This window comes from Cheilinus undulatus, linkage group 5 (genome assembly GCF_018320785.1).
Source record: "Cheilinus undulatus linkage group 5, ASM1832078v1, whole genome shotgun sequence".
NCBI classification, from domain to species: Eukaryota; Metazoa; Chordata; class Actinopteri; order Labriformes; family Labridae; genus Cheilinus; species Cheilinus undulatus.
In genome coordinates, this window is record NC_054869.1 from 26,647,406 (window position 1) to 26,660,274 (window position 12,869).

General features: G+C 38.5%; 1 protein-coding gene across 2 annotated transcripts in view; it reads right to left on the reverse strand.

Annotated features, from left to right (window-relative positions):
- The window catches only part of znrf3 (zinc and ring finger 3), a 99,584-nt gene that overhangs the window by 3,835 nt on the left and 82,880 nt on the right, over positions 1 to 12,869 (reverse strand). Inside the window, exons 3-7 of one of the 2 annotated variants that reach the window (XM_041787985.1) lie at positions 12,452 to 12,526; positions 8,609 to 8,740; positions 5,194 to 5,301; positions 3,619 to 3,786; positions 135 to 237 (exon numbers count right to left, since the gene is read on the reverse strand). In XM_041787985.1, the coding sequence (XP_041643919.1) occupies positions 135 to 237; positions 3,619 to 3,786; positions 5,194 to 5,301; positions 8,609 to 8,740; positions 12,452 to 12,526 (586 nt within the window). Of the gene's footprint in view, positions 1 to 134; positions 238 to 3,618; positions 3,787 to 5,193; positions 5,305 to 8,608; positions 8,741 to 12,451; positions 12,527 to 12,869 lie in introns of both variants that reach the window. The other variant, XM_041787984.1, reaches the window with a different exon arrangement.

The following is a 12,869-nucleotide window of genomic DNA, read 5'->3' on the forward strand; positions in this document are numbered from 1 at the left end:
TGTCTCAAATAAAAAGAAGTTTAGAAGAAAAATAGATTTTTCTAAACAACGATCTACAAAACTCTTCCTGCTGCATAAAAAGCTTATTTTATTACAGCGTCAAAAAAAAAAAGTCTGACTTTGTGCAAGCTCACCAATGATGTTGTGTCTACAGTGGGGGCAGGTGTGATGCTGGAGCAGCCAGGGGTCAACACACTTCTTATGAAACCTGTGAGCACAGGGTATGACCCGCAGCTCCTGTAAGGGACAGAAAAACACAAGTTAATAGTCAGATTTGACCTGTACCTTCAACAAACAGCAGAAATACAGTAACAAAGAGAATGGCGTACATGCACTACTTATGTTGTTGTGTTCCTTTTTACTTTGCCAAACACCTAAGACATTTAAAAGTCAAAGTTAAGAATAATTCAAATTAAGAATGATAAATTGCTTTAAATTTTTAGGTTTATTATTAGGTAAACAATTTGGGTGTCTTTTACTATTCATATTCTCTGATAAGCTTTATCACACAGCAGCCCATTATTGAGTTCAGTGTGATAAACCTGTACCAATATTTCTTGACTAGGAGAAGGAACAACAGTTAATTTGTTCTCCTCTTTTGTATTTGTAATCTGGGGATCTTTAATCCTGCCTGCAATTTCTTTAAATAATGTATACTTTAATAAACCTATCACCTAACTGCAGTGAATTACACTTTTAAGAGAGCTTATATATAGAGCACATGTAGGCCTATGAGTAAAACATGCCAGCTAAAACTAAAGTCAAAAGTACACTGTATATGCATCAAATGACAAAGTTTGTGTTTCAGCTTGTGCATGACAAACTGACATGAAGATTTGATTTCTCAGAGGGTGAATACATGCATGTTGAATGCCCAGAGGGGGGCAGCAAAGTTATGCAGAACTCTCAGACGTGTTGCTGCTTTTGTTATTTTTTCCAAATTCTGCAGAGCAAATGGCATCATGCCACATAACAAAACACTTTAACTAGATGCCACGCCACAACACAAAAACAACTCTCATGCACAATGTCACCGTTTTCAGGAACAAAACAAACAAGAGGCTTACACTGGAGGATAGATATGAAAAGAATGCAACACTTTGTATTCAGATGGAGAACTGGCTTTCAGGAGGAATTCAGGAGCGCTATGAATATGAATTACAGTATTCTTTTCCAGTGAGAGCTCTTATACTGCCACAAATACTTTACTTTCTGGCTCAATGTGACTCATCTTTGGGCTCTTTTCCACCCAACCTTTTGTTGCTGGGTTCACTGCTCAAAAACAGCTTTGATGCCATTCAGCCTTTTATATCGCCACTTCCTCTGTGCAATCCTGGCGCCGCGCTTTGTTGTGTTTTCTTCTCCTCTTTACCAAAAGAGACATAAAACCACAAAAAATGCACACGCATACACCAGCTCTGTCCCCCTAGGCACTGGAGTTTGTCCCCTCAGCGTCCCTGTCAAAGATGAGCAATGCTGTTACTGTAAACCGTCCAAGTCCAAAGATTAGGACAAATATTTCAACAATGACTCTTGAAGGATTAAAGAAGGCCACAGTGGGAAAACAGGAAGCATAATCACAGCCCAGTGCGGTCTGGGTACCGTTATCTCTCCAGGTGCTCTGAAAGACTGCACTCAACATCTAAAAAGGCGCCGGAAAGAACGCCACCGAAGATTGTAGGAGTGCGGTCCCCGAGCACATCAGGGGAACTTCCATTCTATTGTCCGCAAAACTGCATTATGTTTCATGTCCACAGAAGATGGAAAGAAAACAGCTCAGCAGGGAGATGACCACACAAACACTGCCATAGTTAAGAGGTTTGGCTGCTACACAGCTGACTCCAGCAATCACAGAACTATGCAACTCAAACTTGCGGTGGTCTTCCGCTATGTGGCACTGGCTCAAATTGTCTATACTGCTTATTTTTGATTTCCCATAAGGCATCATAACTGGTACCATGGCATCATCTCTGGCCAAGTGAACTAAGCTGAGCCACTGAGTGGCCAAAGTATTGTCACTTGGGTGGGATGTCCGACACTGAAATCAAACCTCTCAAGTCTTTGGCTTCGTACTGCTTCCTAAACTCTCTTGTGCTTCAATGGTAATTTGTCTCACAGCTTGCAACCTTTCCTGGGACAAGACTTGTCTTCTTACAGTGACAAAAAGCTGCAGACAGAGAACCAAGCACACTATGGCCTTGCTGTACTCCATGATGTTGCGCTGGACATCACAGCAATTTCATACAGTTGTTCAACCCCACTTATGTTTAGGAGGTAAGATGGAAGCATATGTTTACTCCTACTGTAATTAAAAATGAAGTGTTTTGTACCAAAACCAAGTAGTCGAGCGGTACAATATCTGGAAATGCACTTTACAGTTAAGTGTCTGGGTGAAAGCTTCTTTGAGAAGTTTTTCATAGTGTGAATTTTGTCAAATAAAACTTTGACTAGAAATGTTAGATGACTACCTTTTTTTACAACTAAGACTAGACTATTACTAGCCAAGAATAGATCTTTGGTGATAAAAACCAAAGAAAAGTAAGTTTCAAAATCCATGATATTCATCCACAGTGCATGTAATGCATGCAAGTATTTTCCTCAGTATATTCTAAATAAATTAAAGTATTGAGAGTGCATTAATATGCATGTGTTACATTTGTATTAATTTTAAATATGGCTGATTAAAATACTTTTAGTCAACACATTAATTTTTTTGAAGTAAAGACTAAAATTTAAGACTTTTTATTGACTAAAACGGAACTAAAATGTTTTTGAGTTTTCAACTAAAAACTATGAAGATTAAAAATGACCAAAAATTTGACAACATCTAAAGAACATTTTAATCATACATTTAAGACCACATTTGAAATAGCTGCCAAAATTAAGGCTGTCTTTTTAACCTGTTATAAAAAAGACTAAAATGTATAACTTTGCTTCTTTGAGACCAACACAGTCATAATAGATAAGAATAAATAATTCTATTTAGTATTTCTAACACCTGAAAATTCTGCTGCAGGGTACGTTTCAGACGAAGTGAGTTACAGCATGCTGCAGAAACAGCTTTTATTTACATTTTTCTACTGCAAAAATTCACAGTGAGATTTATTTTTGGATATTAAACAAAAGCAGGATAAGATATTCTGTTAAAAACAAAACACAAAATCATTTGCTTTGTGTACAAGTGGTGCCAAAGTCAACACAAATCTAAAGTTCTTCACAGGAGATTCAGATTTTGAAAAGCAAAATTGATGTTCTGTTATTGCAATTAAACTGTGATTTCTTCGTTGTTTGTTTTTTTTTCTGCACTTGTTAAAAAAAAAACAATAAACCCTGATGAGAAATACTTTTTTATTTTGCTTTGTTAAGACCTTCAGTGTAAATCAATGTGTCCTGCTACAAAAAACATTTCAAACATTTCAAAGTCTTTCTTTATGAAAATAGCTGTACATATTTTTTACACATTGGGAAAGCTGGCACAACTGGCCTTACAGAAGAGCAAACCACAGCTGGTCTAGAGAAATAATTACAGAAAATGTCTAAATCACTCTACTGTAAAAATCACGACACAAAGTTACAAAAAACCCTCAAGTCATATCAAAGGGTAATTGTCTCTCTTACCTCCCCGTCAATGTACTTCTCCAGACAGATGGCGCAGTCGGAGGTGGAGCTGCTGCTCAGGGAGTCCGAGGCTCCACAGCTGCTCTCACGCTGGCCCTTTCCTTTGGCCTTGAACTTCCTTGTCTCCATCTTCTCCAGGGCTTGGCTGGCCATTCTGTTCATGGAGCTCTGAGGAGATGAGAAAGGTGTGACAGGATTAGATTAGTCATCCTCAACTCTGAAAAGACCTTTTAAAGCAATTTAACATTTAACAGATATATACCAGAGCTAAAGTAGGACGTTAAGATGACAACTCAGGGATGATGTTTAAAGCAAATACCAATTCAGCTTTAATTGCTGTCCAATTTAATGTGAGGGCTGATGTTGTGATGAACTTAGACTTTTTCTCTTGACACAGATCATTATTTTGCAATTTTGACTGATTATAAGACATTCAGAACCCTCTCTAGCGCTTTATAGTCTCTTTTAATTCTTAATTTGCTTCATGTTGCAGTAAGAGTGGTACTTATTAAAATATGATGACTAATAGATGACACATACACAACTTCTTATTTGGATTAAACTTAATGATTCACATGTGCAGCAGATATTGGAATTCACAGTTATTTATACCCAGGCTTTGCAGCGTTTCCAGAGAGTTGGTTTGTTAATGTACAATTTGAAGACACATGGTCATCCTGGCCATTTAAGGTGCAATGGTTCAGCTCATGCTCATTTACATTAGGCTAAGTATAAGAAAAACAAAGACAACCCTGTGCTTATTTTTAAACAAAATTTCAGGACTAATATCTTGAGAATTAAAGTCAGGCCTGCCTCTCCCAATACGCAGAACACAGGCTGTGCTTACGGCCTCACATTGTTGACATCTACTCATCAAACTGGTGTCTATGTGAAATAATACTGTTGAATTATTACTATTGCATGAAGCTCCTCTGTTTTGAGGTATGTGTCAGAAAATAAAAATCCCCAAACAGTTTAAAACAGTTTGTTCATAAAAATCCTTCTCCTCACCCAAAAGTATTCTTAAATGTTTCTTTTTATTGTTTACGGTTGAATCACATAAAAAAATAAATGCCAGAAAATAAATAATATTTACTCCATAAGCAGCCCATTAAGTGTTTTTCACATCCAGAAATAAAAGTTGTTAAATGTGTTAAAGTTTCTCGTGTTGAGCTGTTAATTAGCCACCGAAGGAAACAAGTGCTCACTGACACACATTATACACCCACACACATGAGCTGGCAGGATTACACCTGTCTTAACTGATACTGCTACTGTTTTCCTGTTCTGTCACAACATTTCTGCGCCTTTGGCTCCAGCGGCCAACCTCTCATCAGTGTTAATTAAATGCTTATCCTGATTCCCACAGCCAGACACACACTTCCACTTAGAGTTTTTTGTCAACACACGAAAGGGATCAATCAACAGCCGTGCCGCCGTTGCCTGACTCAACATCTGTGTTTTTGTAGGTGTGCCGTGTGTGAGAGGAGCATTTGCTCCTTAAAGATATTTTATCTTAAAACTTATCTTAAAACTTCTGCTCTAGTGGTGATGAATGTGTTTTTGGACACTCACCTGACTTCTCCTTTGCTTGAGCTTGATCTTGATGAGGAGAATGAGGCAGACCAGTGACACGACCACAAAGAACGCCAGGAAGATGCCCATGTCGAAATATTCTGTGGGCTGCTGCGGAAAAAGGAAGAGACAGAAACACAGAATTTGTCAAATTATCTTCACACACAGCCACTTCAGGTTACTACTCAATATTTGACCAGAAAACCTGCGCACTAAAGAGGTGACTCAAACAACTTCTCATTAGGCAAATAACATAAAAACAGGGCCATTACTTCAAGTTAGTGCTGCTTTCTAGAACAGACACAGGGTTGATTATTTCATTTCCATTTTCTTGAGTTAATATCATTCCTAAGTAACAGGTTGGTGCAACATCTCTTTCCTAAATCAGACTATTCTGCAGAATAAAGCTGAAACAACCAGACATGACATCAATCAAGACCATAAATCAAAACAAAGAAGCATCTTTGATAATGCATTTGTAGTTTTAGTCGTTTTTCAAGCAAACATTGTTTCTTAAGGCTGTACAGGTTGTGCAGTAATGTCATGCTGTTCTCTTTCTCTCAGCTTTAAACCTTTTTATGTTTTTTTTTCTAATATTCTGTTTTATCCTTTTTCTCCATTTATAATGATTATCACTCTTTCTACAACAATCTTTGGACCTATGGGGGATGTGCAACATACTGTATGTCCTGGCTATTCAATTAGAGGCCCCCTGAGGTCATTTTTAGTGGCCCTTTAAGTAGACTACTTATGCTTGAATATAATCCATTCAAGTTCTTTTCAAAACAAAATAATGAAAGCTAGGACAATAGCTATTTAAGCTATTGTCCCACCCCATGGTGTTGCAGTTATCCTTGTTTATACATATCCTCTCATTCCTACTTTAAAAATATGCAGAGAACGGAGAGTTTAGCAAGAAATGGATGGAGAAGTTTTTATTTGTTTGTGCAGGGCCTGTGGGCTTACTCTGCAACAACTGCATACGGGTGTGCAAGGAATACAACTTGAGAAGTCATATTAAGACAACTCATGCTGACTTTTACAATGCTTGCTCTGATTCTTGCTGTAAGAAGACTTTGAGGCAGACCTCATGTTGAGAGCAAGGACGAGGCACCCTTTTATGGACTTGTACCGAAAAAGAGAGAGCTAAATCAGCATCAGTATGAGTTGCATGGATTTTAGGCAAAAGAAAGAGCCATTTATGATGGCAGAAGTTACTATGGATGAGAAAACCCAAAACAGTTTGATTGACTAAAGGTATAAACATTATTACATAGACTGGATGTCATGCAGTATCTTTCAGGCCCTTCATGTGGGATCCTTTTTCAGGAACTGCCCCCAGTTCCAAACTAACTGTGTAGTTCTGCTGTATATATTTTTTTTCTATTGGAATGTGTTAATCAATGTACATGTAGATTATCTGTTTTAATGTGGATTTTTGTTAAATGGTTGCACTTGGGGGTCAAAGATCAATTTCTCCAATGGGTCAGTAAAGTGTGTCATATTGTATCGCATTGCATTGTATCGTATGGTATCATGTCCCTGATTTTTGGTCCAAAATTGTGAAAAATGTACAAGAAAATTAAACTTGGTTGAGTTTTCATTAAAGTTTTTTGGTACTACTCTAAAGCAGTGGTTGTCAGCTGGTGGGTTGGGGCCTAAAAGTGGGTTTCGAAAGTGTCAAGAAAAAAATGTGGCAAAAATCTATGTACAGAATCCCTAAGTGGATATACAGTAAACTGATACATGATTTTTTTTAGGTTTTCCAATGATAAGTAAATTTCAGTTTTTTTTTGGCATGTCTACTTATTTATCCCCTTTTCTTTGGATAACATAGCTGGTGTTCCCAAGATTATGAGAAATGTCCTCAAGAAATTACCAGATTTCCAGACTGTCTCTGGAAAATGAAGTAAAGCAAAATAAATTCATGTTCATCCTTACCCTGTTTCTTTATTCAATATGGGTTTATCCCAGTTAGGGCCAAAAATGCAGCTGTTTTCATTTAATGTTTTGAGTGGTTGAACACTTTCAAAAACTTGGGCCATGATTTCTCTTAAGGAGGTGGTGGTGGGTCCTGTTCCCTTAGTAGTCGAGAACCACTGCTCTAAAGGATCATCAACACAAGGCTGATTTCTTTGCAAAATACCTGGTACCCTCACAAATGTGCTCCCAACAGTACTAGGAGTATGGTTATCTACTAGGAGATCAAAAGTACCCCCCTATTCTCAAAAGACAGTTTTATTATAAGTATTTTCCTGCAAAGAGAGGCTTATTGGATTCTTCTTCCGCTACCATTGGGCTTTACAGTCTAAAAGAAGAAATAAATTTGTCTTGTTTTACATTGATTGTCCTGTATGCTATTCCTTTTTTTGTCTGTTTAACCCTCTAGTGTTTGGATGTGTAGTATGGCATGAGCTGTATAATTGGTTTATGAAACATGCCTCACCAATGAAAGACTGCCAATTACATATGGGTGGAATATTTAAAGTTGCCAGTCATAGATTGTTCTGTTTACTCTGAGGAAGTCAGTATGTTTGATCTATACTGAAATTGCTGAAGTGACCACGTGGTCCAGAATTTTTATTACATTTTGCTGTGATCATCTTCTGTCCCTGTTCTGAGATGTACCAGTTTGTATAGCTTTTAAGAACTCTCAAATGGACAAACTCCATGATGACACAATTTCTAAATAACAAGAGCTGTGTCCTTGAAAAATAAATCTGTTCAAAAGTTTTTAGCACATTTTCATACACTGATAAAGATGAGATGTGTAAAGATTGGTCCACACATGCTTTTTGATTTTTTCCTCCAACTGATGCATTAAATCAAGAGAAAAACAGTTGTGATACTCAGACTGATCTTTGGTGCAGCTCTAAAGCAGAGCTGTAGACAAGGAAAAGTGGAAAACTAACTTCTTGAGAGGTGGGATCATACTGTCTCAAGGGGCTGATGATCTCCAATGACATCAAAAAACGGTTTAAAACTCACTGGGAATGTCTGGATTGTTTTATTCTCCATCAGAGAAATGGTTCTTATCAGACTGTCCTTTCATTATGTCAAGTTATTTGCCCTCAAAGTGTGCTGGCCTCTTATCGAATATTCCAAGCAAACAAACAGCTCTTTGAACGGCTGATATTAATCTCCTGCTGCACTTCGAAAAAAAAAAAAAAAAAAAAAAGAAAGACCTCGGCCTCAGGGCAGCAGAGAACTGAGGAGGGAGAAAAAAAGGGTCACATTTCACAGCTGGAATTGTTCATTTGTCTTCACATTTACAAACTTCTGAGCACTAAGGCTTCACAAACATGTTCTCCTCTTCCTCATGATCTTCACATGTGCCTTAAATTAGTCACACACAAACGCACACACCCACACACACAAACGCGGGTGGTTTTGGGGTTTTGGCTCAAGCTCTTACCCTCGGTGGTCTGTGTTGTATCCGAGCACGAGCAACTTTCTGCTTGTTGACGATGTTCATCAATTTAACAGCGTCATTGCCCTTCACGTAAACCACTGGCCGCTTCAGAGGATCTTCAGCAACTTGGTTGAGCTGATGAGAAGAGAGAGAGAAAAACAGATTTAGTACCATTAAACAACTTACAACAATCTTCACTGTTCTATACATTACATTTAAAGTTGGCGTGACAGTTTTAAAACAGCTGTAAGATGTTTAAAAGGCATTATGGGAAGTGTAGGAATCAAGACTTTATCATCATTTTAGAGATCAGAGGCTATGACCTCTTGAAATTTGTGCTTAACTTTTGATCTTTTTCACCTGTGAGTCACCAAACATGGAAAATTACACTACTAACTTCAGCAACAGTAATACTTACACACCACTTTATGTAAGAAACAGGCTCTGGTCTGATTAAAGCTTAGACAAAAAGGACTTCAAGACCAAACATAGCTTTAACTTATGGAATTTAGATATTTTAATGATGTTTTGGTTGTTTTTATAGCATAAAATAAAATTTAAAAAAATATAGGCAAAATTTGTCATAATTTAGTATTTGGACAAAAAGATTGAGAACTTAATAATCTGTTTCAAGATCCACTTCGAAACATAAATTAAATTTAATAAATATGGGTTTAGGCATAAATCACATCCTTATATGTGAAATGAACCAAAATTTGACATGATTATGAGAATGAAAAATAAGAAAAACACCTCCATTCTACACTGTAGTATTTTGTTAGCCCTTATGTATAATTACATATACGAATTCTGCCATTAGGAGATTCTTAATCCAAATATAAACAGCTTACATAACTACTCAAAAAGTATATTAAAGGTTGGGTATTCACCCGAGCAACGCATTCATTTGAAATATTTGGTGAAATTGATCAAAACAGCTGCTAAATCTTGTCTTACATTAACAGATGTGTATCGGCAACATTGCATGTCACAAACATGAGTGTTTGAATGGCACCAAAGATTTTGTGAAGGCAGAGAGGATGTCCAAGATGATTTACATCAAACAACATTCAATAACTTTAACAAATCATTCACTATGGTCGACGACTCAGTATAAAAACGATAGCAGTAATGGTCTCCATTGATAAAGAGACAGTTCTGCAAATTTTGCATGAAAATTTGAGCATGACAAAAGTGTGTGCGAAAGTTTTCCCAAAAGTTCTGACTCCTGATCAAAATGAAAAACACAAATTTGTGGAGACATTTTGGAACAAACTGAAAGAAACTCAAATTTTTTTATTGATTATGTGATAAAACTCGGATCTTCCTGTACGATCCTGAGATAAAACAAGTCAACGCATTGGAAAACACCATCATCAACAAGAATGAAGAAAGCACAGCAAAGCAAGCCCAATTTTAAGGCCATGTTGATTGTTTTCTTTGACATTGAGGGTATCATTTTGGAGGAGTGGGTTCCAAAAGGGTCAACAGTGAATCAACACTCTTATAGACAGGCTCAAGAAAAACTGAAGAAAGAGATCCCAATTGTGGAAATTTTGTTTAATCTTTCATCAAGTCAACACGCCAGCTCACACTGTGCTCTCAGTAAAGCAGTTTCTGACCCAAAAATAAATCACAGTGCTACTTAACGCTCCCTATTTGCCTGATCTAGCATCATGCGACTTTTTCCTTTTTCCTAAGATCAAATCTGTGCTCAGAGGAACATGTTTTGAGTCTGTGTCAGAGTTAGAATGTGTTACAACTGCGACAACTGTCTGAAGAAGACCTACTGCATTGTTTTGATCAGTGGCAGACCTGAATGGATTGGTTTGTTGATGCAGAAGGGGAGGAGATTGAAGGAGAAAGAAGATGAAAGATGTTTATGTTCAATAAAATACCTTGTAAGTATCAGGGGTGGGCAGAGCTGAGTGGCACATCTCTGTGCAGTTTGGAAATGTCTAATGGGGCTACACTGTGACAGTGGGTGGGGGGCTGGAGTTACAGAGACAGGTTGGAGGACACAGTGACACAGGTAAGCAACACAAATAATCAGTGAGATACAGCAGCTTCCAGTAGCTGCAGTTAACATGTGATGTGACGACATGTCCCCCTGTAACCATAAAAATGGAAGAAGATGGTTGGAAATATCTGATGTATTGTCAGTGCTCAACTAAAGTATATAACATGGGATTAGCTATTTTGGATTAATGTAAACAATAAAAAAAAATAGGATTTGTCTGAAATTACTCATTGAACAAAGCTGAAATCAAGGGTCAAAACAAAAGCAAACAAAAAAAATGATCAAAGGGATGACAGGTAGAAGACATAGTCTTTCTTATCACAGGTTGGGGAATAAAAGGCCTTTCATCATATCAAAGACTGATCACTTTCATCTGAAAATGTGCTGGTGTCAACCTTTTAAAACTAAAGGCTTTTAATTAAATACAGAGCTGAAAATGACTGGATGGTTGAAGTTCTCAGAACTGATAGATGATAAATAGAAAATGTGATGAGGGGTCACAAAGAGACATTCTCTGGGGTCGTTTAGGGAAACGTTTGGGAACCACTTCCTGAGTACACGTAATTTTCTCTCGTACCATCAGGAGAAAATGGCCTCAAAGCTGAAGACATGGAAACTGTGGTCGCAGTTTGTCAGAGTGAGCAGGAGGAAACACTTGTGAGCAGCCTGTTGACATGCTCCTTTATTTCTCTCCTTCTCGTCTGCTGGTTGGAATCTGTAATTTGAAAAGCCCAAGGGAAATACCGAGGATATTCGCATTTCTATTTCTTCTGCTGTCGTCATGTACCCCAGTGAAATGCTGTATGTTCTGGTTTCAAAGTATAGACTGTGGGACTTTTGATCTTTGGTGCTGCTCATGCTTTGAGAAATGACTCCACCAAGACTTTAGCTTAGCCTGTCATAAACAATTCATCACTGAAAAGTTTACCTATAACACTTTAAAGAAGGTTAAACTTCCCCCCCAAATAGAAACCTGACATGGAGCTCCACTTGGCTTCTCATAGCGTATTAATTGAGAGGAAAAAGGAGGTCAAGTACATTAACTTCATGAAGCTTCTCCTAATTTTGGCCTCGGGACCTTAATTCTCCCTAAGCTCCTCCTCCCTGCCCCTCGGCCTTGTGGGTCCTGTCTGTGCTGATCGGGCTGCTCTGACTGGAAAAGCCTCTCGGGGGAATTTAACACAGCCGCCCAGCGCTGCCTTTCATGTGGTCTCTGCGCAATCCCTTTTATCTCTCAGCTACGCGCTTTACGACCCAGTGGCAAAGGAGAGGAGGGAGGGAGAGAGAAGAAGAAAAAAACCTGCAAGTCCAGGCCTGGTGTGGCGAGGATGAATACCACAAGAGAATTCTTGCGACAAAGGCAAACTCTTGTATTATACCTCTAAACAGCAACGACACAGCAGCGAGAAAAGAGTGGAAGGAGGAGGAATGTGAGCGTCTGGGTGTGTGAGACGTGAAATGCACTTTTTTCTTACTGTAGCTTATGTGCGCTCCCACTAAATGCACTCACACAAAAGCAGATCCGTAGTCTCAGGGGATGAGGTAATGTGTGCTACCTGTGCAATTATGAGCTCAAAAGAGAGAGTTTGGTCATGGTCTAGTGAAAGCTGAACCCTGGATATTCATTTTCAGTCCTCACAGAGAGCAAGTTAAAGAGGTCCAGGATGGCTGATCTGAGCTGAACTAAAGATGGAAAGATCATAGTTTGCACACAGACAGAAGGGCAGGGCACACTCCAGTTGAGCTTTCTTGGACAGTTTAAAGCTTCCTGAGACTGATCAGACTGTTTTTCTGTGTCACTTGTGGAATTCAAGGTGAGCACAAACCTGATCGATGGCGTCTGGATTCTCTGACACATCAAAGATGACAGCCGTAGCTCCTCGCTGCACTGCTCTCTTAGCCTGCAAACACAAACACAAAGCAGCCTTTAGATATATGAAACAGCAGTGTAGTGAATCAAAAGAAGCAGGGAATTCATGGTACTCTCAGCTTCTTCATGCTCAGTTTTCATGTTTAAATTTAGCCCACTAGGGGGAGTTCTCTGCCTGGGTGTAACCACGTGCAGAGTGACCAGAGCGGGTAAATGAGGAAGGGAAAAGACAGAAAAGCAACAGGCAAGAAGTAAACAAAGCATTGATAGTGTTTGCTAAGCTGCACACGTGGTCTTTGTCACCATTTCTCCTAAGATGTCACAAAAACAGCTTTATCCTCTGTCGAGAAACGGTGCATTCATGACTCAATGTG